This window comes from Cucurbita maxima, unplaced genomic scaffold (genome assembly GCF_002738345.1).
Source record: "Cucurbita maxima cultivar Rimu unplaced genomic scaffold, Cmax_1.0 Cma_Scf00021, whole genome shotgun sequence".
Lineage (NCBI taxonomy): Eukaryota > Viridiplantae > Streptophyta > Magnoliopsida > Cucurbitales > Cucurbitaceae > Cucurbita > Cucurbita maxima.
This window is the reverse complement of record NW_019272037.1, coordinates 2,498,111-2,520,045: the sequence shown is the minus strand read 5'-3', so window position 1 is coordinate 2,520,045 and position 21,935 is coordinate 2,498,111. Positions and strand designations below refer to the sequence as shown.

The window sequence follows — 21,935 nt, the reverse complement described above, 5'->3', positions numbered from 1 at the left end:
TCGAAGCAGATAATATCTATTAGCAATGGGCTTGGGATGTTAAAAATAGTATCAAAGTCGGGGCAGCGAGTGGTGTGTTCAGCAAGAACGCTAGCTCCCAAAATAGTGAATTATGAGATCTCACATCAGAAAGAAAGAAACAAAGCTATAAGGGTGTGAAAATCCCTCCTTATTTTTAAAATTGTGAAATTGTGAGACTGACGAAGATATGTAACGAATAGAAATTAACAATATCTATTAGTGGTGGGTTTGACTTATAACATTTGTGTTACTTAACCTAACCCAATTCGTGTGTACACCGTGATTCATAACACTCCACGAAGACACACGGTGGGCCATGAATTATTGACTTTTCAACTTTATAATATATTGCTTTTTTTTTTTTTTTTTGAATTACATGGTATGAAGATTATTATAAATTAAAAAGTAAAAGAGAATGAATTCTCTATAATATATATATATATATATATTAAAAGATTATTCTGGTTTGTGTTCTTCCCAATGCCTCTTTATAAACTGAAAGCCACGTGGGAGGTTTGATGAAACAATTCCTTTTATTTGCCTTTTTTAATTTCCTTTTTTAGTGCAGTAAAAAAGTAACTATCATTTGTTACTGGAATTATTAATTCTATTATCATTAAATAAAATGCCAAATCATTGATTAAATTTTATTTTATACGCCTATACCCCTATTCCTTTTTTTTTTATATAGTTTAAAAATTCGAGCTTTAATTAATTCCAGACCTACCAAATTAATTTTTTAAGAAAGCCGTAGCAACACGGGGTGATAAAATAGTAATTTCACCATGTTTTTTTTCATATTTATCAAATTAATCTTTTTTTTAAAAAAAAGTCGACCAACGTATAAATATAAGAGTAGGGATCCACGTCATGCCACGTCAGAGACCAATCCTCGTTTGGTTTTGGTGGGCTTTTCCATGTACCCTCCACGTCATTTTGGAATATAAATAAGGTGAAAAAGAATTGCAAAACTCTGCGTTTAAGCGCGCCTGGAGATAAGTGAAGGGGAAGGGCATGGACCCCACTTTCCAGTGAGATGAGTGCCCTGTCAGACTGCTGATCTGGACGTATGCCCTTTGAATGCCCGTTTTAATTAATATTTCTATTATTACCGTCTTCATTCATTGAATATTATATAAAAAAATTATAAAATATGAAATAAAATAAGAAGAAAAAAAAGAAAGGTACATAAGCTTTTGTTTGTACATGAAACATAACAAGTTCCAAAGTTGGTTTTAAAAAAGCATATATTATATAATTCATTTCAATGCCAATCTTATAAGCCCATCTTACGATTCGTTACCATCTCCAACCGATATTTTGATATCTTGCTAGCACTAAAACGTCTCATCTCTGAAACCATTTGTAATGGCTCAATTCCATCGCTTACAAATATTGGATACGAGATCTAAAAGTTATTTATTAGATTTGATATTGGTTTGGAGTCTACCACAAATATTTATTATTTCATTATCTTTATTTTTACATCCCCATTTCTTCTTTAAAAACAGCTAAAAAAATAAAAAGAAAAATTACAATCCCCAGCAAAATGTTATTTTGAGAGTGTAACTCTCTGTTTCGTGTCAACATTTGACATTCACATTACAGAGCATGCATTTGGGTTTTCATCACTGAAAATCTGGGGAGGATATGCGTACATTTCCATGGCGTACCTTTGTGGGTAATGCGTGTAGTATTCACTCTTCTTCAATTCCACCACTTTCCTTTCTTCCTCCGCCGCCACTTCCACCCCTGCTTTGCCATCACCTCCATTGCCGCCATCGCCGCCGCCATCCGCTTCTTTGCTGCTCTCTTTTTCATCTCCGTTACCACTGCCGCCACCGCCACCGCCACCGCCCCCGCCACTGCCACTGCCATCACCCTTCTTCTCTTTCCCGCTTTCTTCCCCTGCCTTCTCCTCCTCTTTCACTTCCTTCGCCTCACCTTCTTTCTCTTTTTTTTCTGGGTCGGTCTTCACTATCACAGCGTGTTTGCCAGTTCTTTTGTGCACGTACTCCACAAGCTTCGGTGGGTCGAAAGCGCCCGTTACTGAAACTTGCGACCCTTTCAGATCTGGCTCCACTGCATCCACCCCTGCATCCAAATTCATATCAAAATTTCACGAATTGAATCGGACTGTGATTATAATATATACATATCTCAAGAAATTTGATTGAAACCTTTCATTCTCAATATGCGCTTCTTGATTTCTTGGGCACAAGCTTCGCAATGCATGTGGACTCTTAATACCACTGTCACTATCGGAGGCTGCACGTTACACCATCAAAATAGAAGAACATTTGATTTTCAGAAACAGAGCAAAAACAGAGTTTGTTAATATGTGATTTGTGTAAGAATATGTTTAGTAGATAAGGTGTGTTGTGCTATGTACCTCTTCTTTCTTCTCTTCAGGTTTGGGCTTCTCTTTCTCCTCCTCCTCCGCCGCCTTCGGCTCCTCCGGAGACGGCGGCTTTGGGATCGGAGATAGAAGCTCTACCTGTCTATGGCTCTTCCTCTGTATTCTGTTCAAGACCTTTAACGGATCCGCTTTTTCTCCTTTGACAACCACTTTATGGGTTTTGCAATCGGTGATTACATCTTCAACCCCTTCCAAAAATCAAGAGAATAAATCCATTACAATTAAGATTCTCTCATTTTCATTTCTTTTCTCTCTGTACTCTATTTTTCTAGTTGCTTACCTTCAAAGCCTCTGAGGCAACGGCGAACTTTCCGGGCACACCCTTCGCAATGCATGTAAACCTTGAGCACAATCTCCGGCGGCGGTGGAACTTCCTCCTTGGCGGGTTGTTGTTCCTTCCCCTCCTTGGATTCCTCTGTTTTTTTATCCTCTTTCTCCGGCGCCGACTTTTCCGATGACTTACTCTCCTCTTCCTTCTCCTTGACATTCGCATCCACCGGCGCAGGCTTCTGAACTTCCATTTCTTGGGCCATGCTCTCTCCCATTGTCTTCTTCTTCTCCGCCTAAAGAAACACGCGAAAAATGAGAACAGAAAGAAACAGAGAGAAAAACAGAGGAATGAATATGGGGGTTTGGTGAATAGTGAGGTTAAAGGCGCACCTGCTCTCCCATGTTGGGTGGTTTGTTGAGCGTGAAAGAGAGAAGAAAGCAGAGGACAGTCTAAAAAAGATGGAAAAAAGTTGGAATTAGAGCGCTGGTTCCAATGAGAGTTAGGGGAGGAGCACATGCAACCGAGAAGCCATGTTTTTAACCCAAGCGGTGCTGCAGAGAACCTCCCACGCTCTTTTCTTTTGCCATTTATCGGACATTTACGTAATTTCCCCTCCAAATTTTAAAGATTTAATAAACATTTTTTAAAAAAATTTATAAATCTAATTAGGAATTATAATAACATAATGGCCATTAATTCATTTGGGATCAACCAAGTTTAAGAAAGAATGCAAATTTTGTTCTCGAACTTTCTTCATTAAGATGTACAACAAATCGGGTATTATAGTAGAAATGACTATTTAATCGGTAGAGTTTTACTCTATATAGACCTAATTCGAACGAGGTGAAAAATACCTGTTTCAATGGAGAACGAGCGGAAGGGTAGAAAACTCTCGTTAGAGAATGGGAAGAGAGCGGAGAAATTTTTTTTTTCTTATTAGCTAAACATGATCGGGGTCGAGGATTACATTTTCTGTCACCATCCTCGAGCTTGACCCATCCCATTTCCCGCCCTACTTTGCTCTATGGACAATTTAGTTTTGGAATTTGAATATCCAACTCTAAGTAAAATAGTATTAAAGTATATGTCACTTGCCATTAAAATACTCAGACTTTCATATTTACTTTAGGGTTTGATGTATATACATATATATATTTGTTCAACTTCCTTTCTTTTTGTGTTAATCCAAACTATCCACCTTCCTCCTGTTTCTATAGTTCTATAGTCAAGATATCGACTTCTTTTGTAAATCAAATGTTTAAATCTCCACGTCCACCTTGAAAGATATGGTGACGAGACTCATCATCCCGAAAACTATATATTTAAAATAACTACTATTACTTCCATGATAAGAATAGCATTGTTGGTGACGGAACAATGGACTTCCATATTGTTTGGTCGTCCTAAAGTTTGAAACAAAACGTGTCATAGTTATGAATGATACCTCGAGAGAAAAACTACTCCTCTTTGCACCCCAACGTTTACATAATAAGAATAACAGTGTTGGTGACGAAACAATGAGCTTCCATATTGCTTGGTCGTCCTAAAGTTTGAAACAAAACGTGTCATAGTTATGAATGATACCTCGAGAGAAAAACTACTGCTCTTTGCACCCCAACGTTTACATAATAAGAATAGCAGTGTTGGTGACGAAACAATGAGCTTCCATATTGCTTGGTTGTCCTAAGTTTGAAACAAAACGTGTCACAATTATGAATGATACCACGAGAGAAAAACTACTGCTCTTTGCACCCCAACATTTATTTTATTCAATCGTCATCTTCATCAGCCGACTATAAGTCTATCTTCTTTCTCAGAATTTTTGGATACTCCCCTCGTTGCCCGCTGGGAATTAAGTTGCATACCTACATAGCTATAACATCTCAAGCCCATTACTAATTTTCATTTTTATTTTGGGCTTTCCTCAATGCTTTTAAAACAGGTATGTTATTGTGGGTTTTCACACTCATATAAAGAATGTTTTGTTTTTTTCTCCAATTGATGTGGGATCTCACAATAACCGACCCAAATGACAAGTTTGTTCATGATAATAGTCGAGACGAGCATAAATTAGTTAGTTGGTAGGGCATCTTCCACAGTTAAAAAAGTATTTGGAATAGGAATGACTGCATATAATAGATGTGTATTTTCTTAGTTGCAATAATTTGGAAATGGATGTGAATGGTGGGCTATGACATCTCTTACAAACTTCATGTAAAATCAAATCAACCTTTTGTTTTTCTGTTCTTATTTCATGTTGACACACTGTGTAAGCCTACATTTCTTTTTTTATGTCATTTCATTTAACACCTTTATTTATTTTGTTCTTATCAACCACTTTTAAAGCCTGTTTGTACCTCAAAATTGGCACCTTCTTCTTCCTTTCAATTCAACCCACTCAAAAATGGCTCACTCAACTCACTATTCTAACAACTCAGCACAAAAAAATGAATGGGTTTTGGTTATTATTACAAATAGTTGAGTAATTCACGTTAAACCGTATTACTAATTTCACTAATCTTGTGTGACACCCAAACTTATTATTAGAATATATTGTTTGTTTTGATCCGTAACATAAGAACATCAGTCTCATAGTTTGGAATCTTTCGAGAATAAAAATAGTGATGGGTTGTTATTGTAAGTATATTTGGTATCAATTGTTTGTAGATTGACAAGACACAGGGTTTTTTTAACTGATCTGATCTGAAAAAACTGACTTGTTTTGTTATATATGGAGCCCAAGTGGCAAGGAATGTGCTGTTTTTTTGGTTTGTGTTGAAGGGTGATGGGGCTGAGAATGGGATGAGGAAATGCCATGTGTGCATTGAGTTTGTACACGTAGAGCCAACATAACACAAGGGTGTGTCAGTGGGGTGACTCCGGAATGCTCTATGAATTGGGTCGAATCGAGACCTCTTTTTAGACTCAACTATATAAATTTCTTCAAACTTCAAACTCTATTCTTCTTATTATACAATGAATCAAACTCAATTCGTTCATTCATTTAGTTAAAAATTGCATAGAAATAATGGTTAAGAGTGATCAGAGACTAAATTCTAAATATATAAAATTTTCATTTATTTGAATCAAACTCAAGCCGAATAAGTTACAGATTAGGTTGGATGGATCGAGTTATTCGACCATCGAATTTTTTTTTTTTTTTTTTTTTTTGTACCAAAACAGAATGAGTGGTCAAATGCGAAAAGGAAAAGGCAACAATAATGGAAGGGCTAAAATGTGATAGATGTCTAAGAAAAGTAAAACATATCATGGGAGAATAAGAGTGGTAAACCGGGACTGGAGAATGCATGTGATTTGTGATCATGCCCTAAATTCCGAGTGGACCCTTTTTTTATATTAAAAAAATTAAAACTTTATAATAAGATCTGTGATCATCATTCAAAAACTATACAAAACAAAATCATGGATCTTTAATGGATCTTATCAAAATAAATTATACCAATCAAATAATACATACCGAAATAGAATCTTCCCTTTTAAAAGAATCGACAAACTCATTGGGCTGCCATTGAAGTCCAAAACATATGGGCCTATGCTGGGCCATGTTAATGGGCCTTGAGAATTTAGGGTCCATAATGAATACAGGCAACAGCGATAGGCATCCCCTGTCAGGGTTTGCTTGATATGTCCTCTATGATGCCCTTCCCATCAAGGGCATCGAAGTAGAAGAAGTTCTTAAGTGGGTCTCCTTTCCCAGAAATACCTTTAATCACTTCCTAAGAAATGGAACACCTGGTGTTGGTAACTGGTTCGAGTAGCCTGTTTAGTGCTTAAAAACACCTCCAATGATAGCGCAAACAGGAGGGAATTCCTTTGAGTTTGCCACTAATCTCTCTAGGAGGACATTGGGAATATGAGCTTCATTCAGTGACTGCAATGTTTGGGTACTGATAGTGTAAGAATGAATTCTCTACTTGATCATAACAAAATACAGAAAAAGCATACTCCTGGAACTTAACCTGTGAGTCACAGAGCTCTTTTCAACTTCAAGACCCCGGGAAGATCGGATATTGAAGTCTCTCCTGGATTTCACCCCTCGGCCTCTTCGAACCGTTCTATCACTGCACCCATGAGAAAATTGGTGTCGCTATTGTAGGGGCATCAATATACACAAGGGAAAAATGCATCAACGACATAAAGATAATTGGAATTCAACTCCAGTAAGGAAGAAAAGATCACATGGAAGTTCTACACGCTCTGTAGAATGATCAATTCCCCTTGTAACATTCTTTGAATCCCCAATTCCATTTCGATCTAGGTCTATGAAATTAAAATAATAATAATAATAATAATTCACTATTTATTTATTCACACAACTAGGATTCACCACACCTCTTAATGCATAAAATAGCTTTGAAACTTTTCTGGGATATACTTTCCAGGATACTGAAATTGCTTCCTGCGATAAAAGGAATACAAATGCATGTCAAGAAAAAACGAGTACAATGTACATTTTTTACTCCAAAATGATAGTAATAATAATAATAATAATAATAATGATGATAAACAGCCCATTGAGTGAAACGAACAATGCCAAAAAAAAGCGCAGCCACCACAAGAGCTAAACAAAGAGTAACATCATCAGTCATTTAATATAACAGCCCAGGCCCGCCAAGCCTACCGCTGGTAGATATGACACTCTTTGAGCTTTCCGTTCCGGAATTTCCCTCAAGGTTTTTAAATGCGTCTGTTAGGGAGAAGTTTTCACGCCCTTATTCCCCTCATCAACCGATGTGGGATCTCACAATCCCCCCATTGGGAGCCCAGCGTCCTCACTGACACACCGCTCGGTGTTTGGCTCTAATATCATTTGTAACAGCGTAGATATTATCCTCTTTCCACTTCCCTCAAGGTTTTTAAAACGCGTCTGTTAGGGAGAGGTTTCCATACCATTATAAGGAATGTTTTATTCCCCTCTCTAACCAATGTGGGATCTCACATTTAAATATCTCCCCTCAATATATATATATAACTCTAGCCTCCAGCTCCACAGTTTTTGACATCCAAAGCACCAAATGACCAAATGAAGACTAATTCCATAAATGCCTCCAGATTTCTTGTGCAGGCATGAGCAGCCAAAGGGGGCATAGTAACTCAAATGGAAGACGTTAACAATACTTGCGTCAGTTTCTTTTTCCTTTTAGGCAGATGAATATGAGGGATAGCAAGATAAAAATGAAAAAACAAATTCCACACTTAGATTAGCATGAATGTGGGTGCGCCACAGGAAAATCAGGATTCTGAAGACTATATATTTGTTAAAAAAAAATAAAAATAAAAATAAAAAAACTGTTTTATATTTACCATGTTAGAAAAATGATACCTCAAAGCTTGGATATGATAGTTGCCATTCCACAGTGTCCTCAAGTTTTTTCTGACAAGAAAATGTCAGGACAAAGTGAGATGAGCATTGTTCATGAATTTATGCCAAAAAGAAGAAATGTGAGTGCCAACTTCACAGAACAAAGTAACCAAAAGGAAGTTCTGAGATGAGCTAAACCCAGAGAAAAAATCAACATCCCATGCCAACTATAAACAAATGCCTCCGACTGACGTTAGTAGGGGCAGCAAAATGCAGCACAATCATACAAACATAGAACAAATCAAACAAATACCGCTGGAGATCTAAAACAAAGAAGATGCATAATAATATATCTTCATTGGTTACCTTCGCGTATTTATAGTCTTGTAGATCAACAAATATTTCACCACAGGAATCTCTACAGTCAACAGTATAAAATGATATGCGCTTGTGTAACTTCCGGCATTTCTCATTGACTGATTTCTACAATAATTACAAAAACAATAACATGTCATGAATAAAATCACGGGAAGAACATATGAAAAAGAAAAGAAGAGGGAAAACCCTTAGCGACTACTTCTTCAGCCAGGGAGCAACAACTGACAACCATAACATCAAACGTCTTCAAAAATTCTTCATCAAAGCTGGATGGCTCACCTAGAACAACATAAATTTTAGTTGAATTTTATCAGGGGGTGACAAATTATAATGACATAGAGCTCTTGGATGGAATTTTGTTACAACCATCAATGACAAAAATGCAGACAGAACAGATCTCAACAACATGTAATGTCTATAACTACGACTACATTATTTAATACCTTTGAGGGCTGAAACTCGCACCATTGGATTGAAATCTTTCAAAAGAATCACAGCAAAGCTCAGCAACAGTTTTCCCGCCAAAAACACCCTCATCAGAGGGAATTAGAAAATTAGCAGAAAGGGCTTCTTCAGTCACCAATCGATTATCCACCAATGTCAAACTACCGATCCCAGCAAGAACAATATTCTTGCAGAACTAAGAACACAGAGAAAGAGAAAGATGAACAAGCACCGCTAATCAATTGCAAGGAATCCCAATTTGAATATTAACAAAATAGAAGGCAAAGACTCAGCTCAATTCACAAGAAAATGTTACCTCAGCAACAGTCCCCTTGATTCCACAAACTAGAACGTGAGCTTTGCCGAGCCTGCGAGCAAGAATTAAAAACATTTCCAAAGCTTGCAATTGAAAAACAGTCGCATTGAAAATTAAGATAACGTAAATTCATACAACACTACAAAATACCTCTTCTGTGCATCCGCACCCCAAACCCTAATTTGGCGGTCATACAATTGAGTCTCCTGCTCCGTCAACTCCTCTCCATCCATTGTCAACTACAAACTGCAACACACAAAAACAGAGCTCTGTAATCGCTGTTAGAAGTGAGGATGAAAATACTGCTGCGTGCCACTGCCGGCGTTGATTTCCTAAACTGAAAAAAATGGCGCGGAAAAAACCTTTGAAAAAAATTGTGGAAGTCTGGAACAGCAAGCTAGTAACTTCGGTTCTTGGCGAAATAGATAAATTTACGTAAAACCCCGAAAGATGTAGAAAATTACACAAATACCTAACGAAGAAGAAACACACTACGGATGGTGATTGTGGACCAATTGCTTATGGGCCTAAATCGTTTATTGGGCTTTTCAGGATGCAGCCCAGTTCACTTCCCAAGATTGGTAATTTGGTATAGGCCATGACAATTGTTAAACCTCACAACTCTGTTACGGTCATGTTTGTCCAAAACGTGTTATTTACCGCCAGATTTCAATCATGCTGACCTAGGACGTGTTAACCATGGTTGCATGATCGTTCCAAATTCCTTTTACGTATTTTCATCCTATAAAGATCTTTACTATTTCATGTTGTGTCAATATAAAAGTGTATGATTGATCACCAAAATCATGTTTACACCTGTCAATACTAAAATGTTCCAAAATGTACTATAGGGGATATGACTAGTTGTCACTTCTTCATACCTAGATTATATGCTTGCCTAATTACTTTTAGTTTATAACATTACGTTCTTGCATTTTCTTAAACATTTCTCTCAAACGTGACTCAAGGCTTAAGCATACACCAACTTTGTATGTGAAGTTCGAATTTATCATGTATGATTTGTTCGCTGAATTAGAACAAGTGTCACACAATTGTTGTCTCGTTGCCGCAAGTATCACACAATCAACAAGTCCATGAGTCGATCAAAGGCGACATACAAATCCTCCACTAACTCAACAAACCCATTGTAGAATCCTCACATTAATGTCAAAGGATGAACATGATTAAGATACGTGACAAACTTGTGACCAGCTCGATACTATTTTGATCTCGTACTAATAAAAGCACAAAGTGTGTTGGACAAAGCATCACGCCAATGTGAGATATCTCTTTTGTAAGGTGACCTACATCAAGAGCGGACATTAGATCTAACTCGCTAACCTAACCGAACCAGATCTATGCATCAATAGTTACCATATGAAAGTTTTTAAAAATGATAAGTAGTAATGTATTTCACCTTAAAGATATAAAAATAACTTTTTTTTGTTTTTTTTTTTACTGTAAACAACGCTGTAAATGGAAAAATGTGAATAGTTAAAAAGAAAAATAACGAAAAAAGAAACAAAAACCGTAAAAAGTGAAAAAGGTTGTCGCTATAAATGAGCAGATGGATGAGAGAACTGTTTATGTGTCAGTCACCCACATGACAATTCCATCAAAAAACCAAAAATTTAAAATTAAAACACAAAGTTTACCGACAAGTGTGCATGCTGCGTTGGTACGGTGTCAAGGAATTGGTGACAGATTGACAACCAAACACGTGGCCTCTCCACTAGGATCCACCAGTGCCATTCCCCCCCACACGTGTCAATCACCCAACTCGCTCCAACTCGTCTCCACTCACTCGCTCCTACTTTTTCCAACCATTATTGCTTCCAATCAAATTATTCTCTTCTAATTCTCTTTTTTCCTTTTCAAACATTAAATATTAGGAATATAGAAAGTAAAGATACCATAATTTGATGGGTTATCCTCGGATTTAACGACTCTTTATCAACTCTATCTTTTATCTTCAATGCATATCTCTTTGGTGTATTAGATGCATCGTCCTTTTTTATCGTCTATCTTGACATTACTTGAGAGTCTCGTTTTACTTATCACTATGGGAAGGGAACGAAACATTCTTTATAAAAGTGTGAAAATCTTTTCTAGTGGACGAAATTAAAAACCTTGAGAGAGGTGACACGTGGCTCGGAGGCCCTCTCAACCTAAGGAGACGATGAAATGATAACAGTTGTAATATATGGCATAGGGCAGTGGCATGTGTGGGCAAAGGAAGTGTCAGAGGGAAGGGGGAGATATGGATTTTCGGGGATTTTGAGGCCTAAACCAAACCCCACTCAATCTCGATTTCATGGGTCGACGTAATAATCTATGAGGAGGCCGAGGCCAAGGGCGAGGCTGCGGCGGAGGCTGAGGCCTCATCTCATTCATTACTATTTTAAACATGTGTTTGCTTATTCGTGGTTGGTGTCTCTGTCCTGCTGCTTTATGGGTTGTTGTTGGATTGTGTGTTTTACATTAAAAGCTCCAATCTTTTTACCCTATTGCTAGCATGTATAAGGACCACAAAATTAATACTCCTTTTAAAATACATTAAGAATTCGATATCATTAGGAAAAGAACGAGTATTATATTCTTCTTGAATATTGTAGACATAAGTATGAAAAGTTGAAACGAGCACGTAAAGTACTTTAAGAAACCCAATAACCTAACTCTTAACGGAAATTCTTTTAGTTATTTTGTATTTGATTTTGGTTGGTCATGGAAGAGGAAAGATTTGAATCTCAACACCGTTGTAGTATGTGTGCAGGTGTTTTAATTAGTCGGTTGAACTATAATCTCCACATTCGTCTCTTATTTGAGTTTGTTCTATAGGTTATAAAGACAAGTTCATAAATTTGAAAGGGTTGCACATGAGATGGTGAAATAAAAAGAGAGGTGGCAAGTACTTTGTATTAGGTTAATCGAGCATTTGAGCTCTTTGTATTTGTTGTGTTCATACACATATAGTGTAACAATCTAACCACACCCTTAATAGATATTATCTGTTTTAGCCCGTTACGTGTTACCGTCAGCTTTATGGGTTTAAAACCCTACCCCTTATAAAGAGTGTTTCGTTCTCCTCTCTAACCAATGTAGAATCTCATAATCTACCCCCTTGGGGCTTAGCGTCCTCGCTGGTATACTGTCTGGTGTCTGGCTCTGATACCATTTGTAACATAACAAATGTTTTGTTCCCCTTTCCAATCGATATGGGATCTCACAATCCACCTCCCTTGAGCGCCTAGCGTCCTCATTGGCACACTGCTCGGTGTCTGAATCTGATATCATTATAACAGAAGGAACATTTTGTTCCTCTCTCCAACCGATGTGGGATCTCACAATCCATCTCCCTCGAGGGCCTAATGTCCTCGCTGGCACACCGCTCGGTGTTTGAATCTGATATCATTTATAACACAAGGAACGTTTTGTTCCTCTCTCTAACCGATGTGGGATCTCACAATCCATCTCTCTTGAGAGACTAATGTCTTCGCTGGCACACCGTTCGGTGTCTGACTCTGATATCATTTATAACACAATGAACGTTTTGTTCCCCTCTTCAACCGATGTGGGATCTCACAATCCATCTCCTTTGAGGGCCTAACATTCTCTCCGGCACTCCGCTCGGTGTCTGACTCTGATATCATTTATAACACAAGGAACGTTTTGTTCCACTCTCCAACCAATATGAGATCTCACAATCTACCTCCCTTGAGGGCCTAATTACCTCACTAGCCTAACACCTAGTATTTGACTTTGATACATTTGTAACAGTCCAAGCACGACTCTAGCAGATGTTATCCACTTAAACCCGTCATGTATCACCGTCAGCTCCATTGTTTTTAAACGGTCTATTAGCGAGTGGCTTTTAACCTTCTATTTCTGGCTCTCTAAACACTATTTCTCTCTCCTCTACCCTCTGCTCTTGAATGCTTTAAACCAGACCGAGAATGACATCCTTACTGATACCTATATTTTAGGTAGCATGTGATTCCGTATGTATGAATTTATCAAGTCTTAAGCAGGAAGTTCCTTCTAGGCAATCTACTTTATTGGATTTAATGGAATCTGTCAGTGAATGAACTGGAAAGAACAACCCAATCCATTCATTCATTCATTCATTCATTCATTCACTCACCACTCTCTCTCACTTTCCTTTTCATTTCATTTCACTTCCTTTCCCCCCTTTTCCTTCTCTTTTTTCTCGGGAACTTCCAACCTCCAATCTTCTAGGAACCCCAAAATCAAACCGCTAACAAAGTAAATGTTTTCATGGGTATGAATGGGATCTTGTAGCCTCAAAGTTCAGTGATTTTTATTCAATTTTTTTGCAGGGGAGCTTCAGAAAATGGCGCCATCAACTTCAGGATCATCAAAGAGAGCCAGGGGAGCTCACAGTGGCGCCATACAGCCAGTTTCTTGCCTTGTCGATGGCTGCAATTCAGATCTAAGCAACTGTAGAGACTACCACAGGCGCCATAAGGTCTGTGAGCTGCATTCCAAGACTCCTCAGGTCACAATCGCTGGCCTCAACCAGAGATTTTGCCAGCAGTGTAGTAGGTAACTTTCGGACACTGGTTTTTCTTTTTTTTTTTTTCTCTTTTTGGTCTTTCTTTTTTCCTTTTTTCTTTCTAATCATGGTATGTTTCTGTTCTCTGTCACCAACTTTTGAGCACTACCCATTATTTTATTCTTCAAGAACTGTTGATGTTTTATGTCAAGAAATCTGTCCTCTTTCTGGGGTCTAAGCGTTTTTCCAGAACGCTTGGCGCTGGATTTAGTTGCGCTTTCGAGTCTTTTCATGAAAAAATTCTCTGTTCACGAATGTTCCAAAACTTGCAGAAGCTTTTTCCCAATTTAGATCTCATTTCAGTGACAAAATTCTGCAGCCATTAATGAATTCCCATCTGCTCTGTTCTTCTCTGCTCTATTCTGCTCTGTTTCTCCGTTTTTCCAGAACGCTTGGCGCTGGATTTAGTTGCGCTTTCGAGTCTTTTCATGAGAAAATTCTCAGTTAATTAAAGTTCCAAAACTTTCAGAAGCTTTTTCCCATTTTAATGTTCATTTCAGTGACCAAATTCTGTAGCCATTAATGAATTCCCATCTGCTCTGTTCTGTTCTGTTCTGCTCTGCTCTGTTTTCCCCCCCATAGGTTTCATTCACTCGAGGAATTTGACGAAGGAAAGAGAAGCTGCCGGAAACGACTGGACGGCCACAACCGGCGGCGGAGAAAGCCTCAAACTGACCTCTTGCCTCGATCTGCTGGCCATTTCTCCTACCATCAAGGTTAGAATTTTGGTTGTTTTTTAATGGAAAAATCTCAATTACTGAAGTAATATGCACTTCTTCCAGGTGCCCATTTGTTGCCATTTACAAGCTCGCAAGTTTTTCCACCGACCACTTTGAGCAGCCACGGGTGGTCGTCTGCAGGAGATCCCTCCGTCTTCCACAACCAGAACCATGAACTCAATTTTCTCGAAAAACAGAGGCTTTTTGTGGAACCATCCAGCTACAAAGCGGCGCAACCACTGGGGTTCTTGCATGGCGGGCCGACAACATGCCGACCACTTCTCCGGAGTATCAATACCCTGTCGGAAAATAGCGGCGGCGAAAGGAACAAGATGGTTTACTACAAATTCAGAGTTGGAGTTAGTGAATCAGATTGTGCTCTCTCTCTTCTGTCATCGTCACAGCAGGCCGCCGAGAGTGGTTCTTCTGGGCATTTGGGTTTGAGCAGAATCGAACAAGAACAGCAACAGCGTAGCGCCGCCATTTCTCTGCTGCAGCCATTGAGCCACCACCACCATAAACTCGACAGTTTTGAGACTTCTGAGTCTTCTTCGGTTCATGGGGCTGTTAATTTCCCCGAGATCTTTGGAATTCCCTCCGAGAATGCTGGAAATCAATCCCCTTCCACTCTTCCTTTTCACTGGGAGTAGAAACCAAAGGAAACAAATCCCTAACTATGTCTGCCTGTCAGTGTTCTAATATTAATAAACATGAAGAACTCTCTCCTGCGTTTGTTTCTTCCTGTTCTTTTGTTTTTAACGAGTTTGCTTGCGCTACCATCTCTCCAAGAAGTCACTCAATGTCGAGACGGTATGAGTTTCGAACTTTTGATATCACACGTGCATTCTTCTTTAAGTTATTATTGTGTAACGAACCAGGTCCACCCGCTATCAAATATTATCCTATTTGGAGTTTCGCTTTCAGGCTTTAAAACATGTATTTAAAAGGGTGTTTTGTTTTCCTTTCCAACTAACATGGGATATCATATATTGGATTAACGTTAAAACGCTATACGAACATCTATATAGTATGGAATTTTATGAATAACTAGGTTTGTTATCCTTTTTAGTTGAAGAATTACGTTAGAAACTCGAACTATGAATTTGCTAAGCTATGTGTGAATTTGCAAACGATTTTTGTTTGGATAAAAGTAAATTATTTTGGTGGGTGCGTTGCATAATGATGTAACAGCTCAAGCCTACTGCTCACAGATATTATTTTATATATTTTTTTTTTTACTCTTACTCTTCGAGAAGAAATATGGGGTAGGGGTCAAAATGGCAAATTTCAGTTCCATAGGGAAAGAAAAAGTTTAAGAGGCAGTGGTAAGAAATAAGAAAAAGGAAAAAGTTAAGGGGGCAATCTGCAAAAAAATAAAAAAACGCCAAAACACATTCAATTCAAACAGAATCCAAAGGATACTCGAACACCAAATCCGCATTTAAGGATGCGCTGCCTACGCGTTTAAAATCCCCTGTTTTAAGCTACACCTTACAAAACCTACGCTGACGTGAGAATCTGTATATAATTAAATCAAATGGAACTCTAACTGTGACGGCCGCCGGAGCACCCGGATTTTCTCCGATGAACGACGACATTCTTCACAACATCTTCCGCAGGCTTCCGGCTCGATCCTTCGCAGCGGCGGCCTGCGTTTCCAAAACATGGAACTCTACTTGCAATCGGATCCTCCGTCGCCCGAAATTCGCCTCCGCCGTGTCCTTGAATCCCTCTCTTCACGTTTGCCTCGTTACTCTTGGAATTCCTCCGTCGATTTGGTGGTTCCGATGAAGGGATTGATGGATTTCTGTGTTGCAGGTGGCGGTGGAGGAGGTTGTTCATAAGGTTCTGTCGGAGCCGATTCGGCCGCAGTTCGCCATTGCCTGTATCGGCGTGGAATTCAGCTTGGAAGTGGTTCACCATCTTGTATTTCTCTCCTACCCTTTTAATTTCTTTATAAAATTCGTTCATTTCAGGGTGTAATTAATTACGGGTCGGACTCAGATTACAGAGGCGCTGGGATCATGAACTCTGGTGATAACAAATGCAGCCAGAGGCATCATCGGCGTAGACGCGTTAACCGATGAAATCAAGGAGGTTTGTTCATAGTAATTTAAAAGAGTTTTAGATTAATTTGAATAATTTTAGGAAAAAATTACAGGTGAAATGGGAATTAGCGGGTGATTATGATATTGAAACTCAAGATTACAACTCGATCTTCAATCGAAACAGAGGAATCGTTTTGGCCGTTGGATTTCTGCCCGGATTTAAAGTTGATGCAATCTCACTCCTCCGTTCAATTAGGGTCAGTGGCTGCGATATTAAAGGCTAATTCAGTGTGTAAATACTAAAAATCCTAAGTTTCAGGTGACTGAAGAAGCTATGGCGGATAAGTTCGTAACGGATATAAGGGACCATACGGCCTCTGTTTCTGACTTCACCTCTCCTTACTGCATTATACTGTTTGGAGTAAGTTACACACTTTTCATACGGCCTATATTGTCCTATTTAAATTTAATCTTTCGAACGTCCTCCAAATATTTTAAAATGTATATGTTACGGAGAAATTTTCACATCCTCAAGAAACATTTTCCTCTCAATCCACCCCTTGAGACCATCCTTACCGATTGTTTCCCTCCCCAACTAACATGAATCTCACAATCCATCATCTTAGGGGCTAGTGTCCTTTCTCGCACAGTACCCAAATATATGGCTTTGATATCATTTGTAATCGTCTAAGTATACCACTAGATGTTGTCCTCGTTAGCTTTTCCTTTCAAATTTCTCCTGAAGGTTTTTTAAATGTTCTTACTTATTTTCCACACATGGTAAATAATGTTTTATTACTGTCTTTAACTAGTGTGAAATCTCACAATCTTGAGGCAATATCTTACCTGTCACAAATATCATTTATAACAGTCTCACACCCAACCGATATGGTTCTTTTTCGGTCCAATCTCCCTCAAAATTTTAAAACCTATATGTTAGAAAAGAGGTTTCGTTAACTTCTTCAAATCCCTTACATGATTGGGCTGCTCATAACGCTGCAGGATCAACACGAGGACATGAAACCCATCATCGCAAAGCTAGGTAAGTTGACCACCGATCAATTCGCCGTTTACCCATTACTCAAAATAGCCTAATCGGTACATCAACATATTCCAGATTCAGCTATGGCCGAAGAAACAGTGATTGTGGGCGATGCCTGTGGCTGCTTCTTGAGTAAAAGTAGAAGAACAAGCAACGAAATTCATGGGTTTTCACTTGGTGCTGTAGCTTTAGTAATTGCAAGGGACAAGAACAACCCAGAATGTGTAGGAGAAACCATTTTCCATTTCACATCATCCACTGGAACAATCCCTTTTGGTCTTGAATTGAAAGCCGTTTCCACCAGCGTCAGAGGCTCCAAATTCACATGGCTCTCTGCTTTCATGGAAGGAGACAACGAAATCCTTCATGGACAGAGCATTCTAAAGGATCTTCAAGAAGAGGTCCGACAGCGATTTCTCTTGTTTCTGTAACTTTCATAATCTCTAACTTAGCAATTTGCAGATCGAATACGACGATTTGGAAACCGATATGTTCATCGGAGTAACGCAAAATCGAAAACAGAGCATCGGTTCACAAAGCTTGGGGCCCTCAAAATCCTTGGATATGTATAAAGTTTTAGGGTACCCTTTTCTCCTCTCTAATCCTACACCACGAATATTATTACATAAACACTTGAAATTTTTGGTGAATGATCGGCGGCGATTACGAACAGGGGAGACCAGCAGTATTTTGTGGTGGACGGCGTCGGAATCCGGCCAGGCGATTCCATCTTATTCTACCATTCTGATTCAGAAACTGCGTCCTCTTCATCCAACATTGCATTTGAAGATCTTACAACTCTAAACCCACCACCCAAAACCAATGCCCCCGCAAGCTCTGTGTTTGCCGCCGGTAAAAGTGCAGTTTTTGGATGCCTTATATTCTCCTGCCATTCTCGAGGACAGGCGTATTTTGGACGTCCCAATGTTAATTCGTCGCCGTTTAGTTTGAATTTCCCCGGTGTCCCGTTTTCCGGGATGTTTTGTGCCGGGGAAATTGGTCGGGCCGTTTCGAGGTCGATTCGGGACGAGGAAGAGGTAGATGAGGATGATTCTGTTCGCCGTTTTCTGCATGTTTATAGCACTGTTTATTTGGTTCTGTCTCATATTAATGGCGGAGGAGAAGGTAGAAGATGAAGATGGTGATGAATATTAAAAATAAGAAAGAATATTATGGGATTTGTGTCTTCATCTTTGTATATCTTATTCTTATTATATATATTCCTATATATATAATTTTAACATTACTTACATTACTTAATATAATGTATCATTAAATTGAATATGCAATTTCCAAAATTGTCACACATTTTTTTTACGAATAAGAGGTGAAAATATGAAAAGCGTCCATTGTCTAATGGATAGGACAGAGGTCTTCTAAACCTTTAGTATAGGTTCAAATCCTATTAAAGTTATATATATATATATATATGGACCCGTAAAGACCCATCTAAGATGAGAGAATGTGAAAGGGATTTGGAACGAGAATGCAACCATGACATCAGTCTTGGATAAGAATGATCGAGACATCTAACATGTAGCAATAGATAACACGCCTTAGACAAGTATGACTGTGACACTTGTCACACGAGCTCTAATACATAAACCAAACCATAATATAAATCACGAGTTGAGTTTCAAAGCTCACATCCTTACTCATTTTAAATCTAGATAGCGTCTAGCTCATTCTACCTATAACGTTGTTTCTCTTTTGATTTTAATTAGGTTATTTCGTATAATATATAGTATATTAAATTTTTTGTTTAAAGAGTTTAAAGTTTATATAAAATGGGAAGAAGCAAACTGAATAATTTGTTTGCTTTATGACGTCACAAATAGTGTTGGATTTGGCAGAAAATCAATAGAAAATTACATAAGTTTTTGGAAACACAAAGCTTGAATGAAGACCATCAATACCAAAATTAAGCTTGAAGACCATATTGCTTAATTTTGTAACCCATTCACCTGAAATGCCCTGCATGTAAAGTTCCTATATTAATTTATAAGCTATGATTATAATATTCTCCTCCTTAATCTTTTATTAAAAATTTTAAAATTATTTAATATATTAATATTTAAAATGTCACTTTAGTCTCTATAACCTATGTTTCATTCCATTTTAATCCATATTCTTTCAAATATATAAATTAAGTTAATATTTTAAGAAAATAGCGAAATTAAAAGAAATTAATACAGTAAAAATAGAATCAAGATTATTAAAAGATTATGCACATACATTTCGAATGCAGAGAAGGCATTAGCATCTGAGATTCTTGAGGTTGTGACAGCCACATCCTTGAGCTGATTCAACTGACATTAACAACAACAAACAGACATTGATTTAATCGACAAGAACACAGAATCTGGGAACTGTGTTTTTTTTTTCTTTGTTCTTACTCTTTTCTGAAGACGGCTGTGCTCCTCTTGCAGGCCTTTGTACTGCCATTGTAGTTAAATTTAAACCAAAACCCAGCAGTTAATTCTCGTATTATACGTTGGTTTGAAATGGGTTGGAAGTTTAAGGATTTAGAAATGGCTGTTTACCTTCCTTTTCAACTGGTTTACATGCTCTGATGTGATGCGTCTCTGTCGTTCATGCCCAAAATGAATGAACAAAACAATACATAAATAGTCATGGCCAAAGCATAGCTTACCAAAAACCTAAATTCTCTAACCCTAATCGTTCATGCCCAACTAAGTTGATAATTAACGACGACTCGATTTTGAAGGGAAAAATATAACATCCCGAACTCACAGCTAGCTGCCGATATTGTTCTTTTTTGGCTTTCTCTTTCAAGTTTCCGTTGAAAGTTTTAAAACTAGAGATAGATTTCCACACTCTTATAAGAAATGTTTCGTTCCCCTCTCCAACTGATGTGAGATCTCACAATACACTCGTCTTGCGAGTCCAGCATCCTCGCTGACACACTATCTGGTGTCTGACTTTAATATCATCTGTAACATCTTAAACCCACTCCTAATAGATATTGTCTTCTTTGGTTTTTTCTTCGGGCTAGTTTTTAAAATGCATTTATTAAGAAAAGGTTTCTTCACTGTTAGAAGGAATGTTTCGTTCCCCTCTCCAACCGACGTGAGATCTCACAATACACCCGTCTTGGGAGTCCAGCATCCTTGCTGACACACTATCCGGTGTCCCATCTGTAACATCTCAAACCCACTCCAACCAGATATTGTCCTCTTCGGGTTTTCCCTTTCAGACTTGTTTTTAAAATGCATCGATTAGGAAAAAGTTTCTACACCGTTAGAAGAAATGTTTTCTCATCTTCAACCAACGTGAGATCTCAAAACAAAAAAAAAACGAACCTGTTTTATTGAACATGAATTTATATATAGTTCATATGAGAAGATTCGAACTTTTAAGTGTTTATTTCAAGATATCATAGAGTTACACTTGGGTCGAGTTCAAATTGCGAAAGGCTTTACCTTCTTAGAGCGAACACGTTCAATTCCGATGCTCATTTGTCTTTCCAACTGTTTTAACTCCTTCAAGCTCAAGGGTCCAAGATCCTCTCCAGCAAAGTTCCTAATATAGTAAAATTCAATTAATTTCAACATTAAATCATTATAAACCACACTTAAACATACCTTAATCTTGCATCCAAGCTGATTATTGATCGTTTCATATCCTCCATCTCACTCTTCCAAAGCTACAAATCAAAATCATACCAACACCCACAAATTCTTAATTATATATATATGCAAAGCCCTAATCCTCAAACGCCCAAATCAAAAAAGGAACAAATAAAAACAGAGAATCCAATTTCACAACACCCCATTAATTCAATAACTAAATACCAGAGCTCGTGAATGTGGATGGTTCGATTGCGGTAGCCCCACGTCGCTCCTATACCTGGCTAGGGTTCCATCCATGCTGCGCCCAATCAAACCAAACCCAATAATTTCAGCATAAACAAGTCTTAAAAACACGACCCATCAAGCAAATAACAAAAACCCATAATCACTGAGCTCAAAGCTCGAACCTTTTCTCAACTTTACACCACTAAATCCTTCCATTTCAAAAACCCAGAAATTTAATCGTTTAAATCTAAGGAAAAACATCAAGGAAAAGGAGGTACGAACTCGTGGCTGGAAAACTGGTAGGCCTTGCCGGACGGGGAGAAGATGAGGAGGGCAACCTCGGCATCGCACAGAACAGACAGCTCGTAAGCTTTCTTCAAAAGCCCATTCCGACGCTTGGAGAACGTAACTTGCCGACTTGTCGGATTTTCGATTCGTTTCAGCTGAACTTTGCCTCGTCCCATGTTTTTGTTTTTTTTTTTTTTTACTTTTTTTTTTTTTTTTTTTTTTTTTTTTTTTTTTTTTTTTTTTTTTTTTTTTTTTTTTTTTTTTTTTTTTTTTTT

General features: G+C 38.1%; 4 protein-coding genes and 1 pseudogene across 5 annotated transcripts; 2 read left to right on the top strand and 3 right to left on the bottom strand.

Moving 5' to 3' along the window:
* Positions 1 to 1,568: 1,568 nt before the first annotated feature.
* On the bottom strand, positions 1,569 to 3,258 carry LOC111495311 (heavy metal-associated isoprenylated plant protein 7-like). The gene is made up of 5 exons (XM_023145291.1): positions 3,101 to 3,258; positions 2,721 to 3,003; positions 2,414 to 2,628; positions 2,202 to 2,289; positions 1,569 to 2,115 (listed from the first exon to the last, which is right to left on the bottom strand). The coding sequence occupies exons 1-5, from the start codon at positions 3,110 to 3,112 to the stop codon at positions 1,619 to 1,621; spliced, it is 1,095 nt and encodes a 364-aa protein (XP_023001059.1). The 5' UTR covers positions 3,113 to 3,258; the 3' UTR covers positions 1,569 to 1,618.
* Positions 3,259 to 6,066: 2,808 nt separating this feature from the next.
* Positions 6,067 to 9,552, bottom strand: LOC111495312 (annotated as a pseudogene).
* A 3,695-nt stretch (positions 9,553 to 13,247) lies between these two features.
* On the top strand, positions 13,248 to 15,206 carry LOC111495386 (squamosa promoter-binding-like protein 13A). 2 transcript variants are annotated; one of them, XM_023145400.1, is made up of 4 exons: positions 13,249 to 13,435; positions 13,510 to 13,735; positions 14,328 to 14,461; positions 14,528 to 15,206. In XM_023145400.1, the coding sequence occupies exons 2-4, from the start codon at positions 13,524 to 13,526 to the stop codon at positions 15,112 to 15,114; spliced, it is 933 nt and encodes a 310-aa protein (XP_023001168.1). In that variant the 5' UTR covers positions 13,249 to 13,435; positions 13,510 to 13,523; the 3' UTR covers positions 15,115 to 15,206. The 2 variants fall into 2 exon arrangements, with proteins under 2 accessions (XP_023001169.1, XP_023001168.1); XM_023145401.1 differs by having other exon boundaries at positions 13,248 to 13,735.
* A 750-nt stretch (positions 15,207 to 15,956) lies between these two features.
* Positions 15,957 to 18,726, top strand: LOC111495385 (F-box/LRR-repeat protein At5g63520-like). The gene is given in 9 exon segments (XM_023145399.1): positions 15,957 to 16,204; positions 16,283 to 16,390; positions 16,469 to 16,561; positions 16,626 to 16,769; positions 16,832 to 16,933; positions 17,515 to 17,554; positions 17,630 to 17,955; positions 18,017 to 18,135; positions 18,228 to 18,726. Coding segments are annotated over 9 exon segments (1,551 nt in total). The 5' UTR covers positions 15,957 to 16,048; the 3' UTR covers positions 18,691 to 18,726.
* Positions 18,727 to 19,344: 618 nt separating this feature from the next.
* LOC111495387 (MADS-box transcription factor 6-like) lies at positions 19,345 to 21,888 on the bottom strand. The gene is made up of 8 exons (XM_023145402.1): positions 21,655 to 21,888; positions 21,370 to 21,445; positions 21,160 to 21,221; positions 20,998 to 21,097; positions 20,098 to 20,139; positions 19,951 to 19,992; positions 19,790 to 19,863; positions 19,345 to 19,528 (listed from the first exon to the last, which is right to left on the bottom strand). Exons 1-8 carry the CDS (start codon positions 21,834 to 21,836, stop codon positions 19,498 to 19,500), a joined length of 609 nt encoding a protein of 202 aa, XP_023001170.1. The 5' UTR covers positions 21,837 to 21,888; the 3' UTR covers positions 19,345 to 19,497.
* Between the last annotated feature and the right edge of the window lie 47 nt (positions 21,889 to 21,935).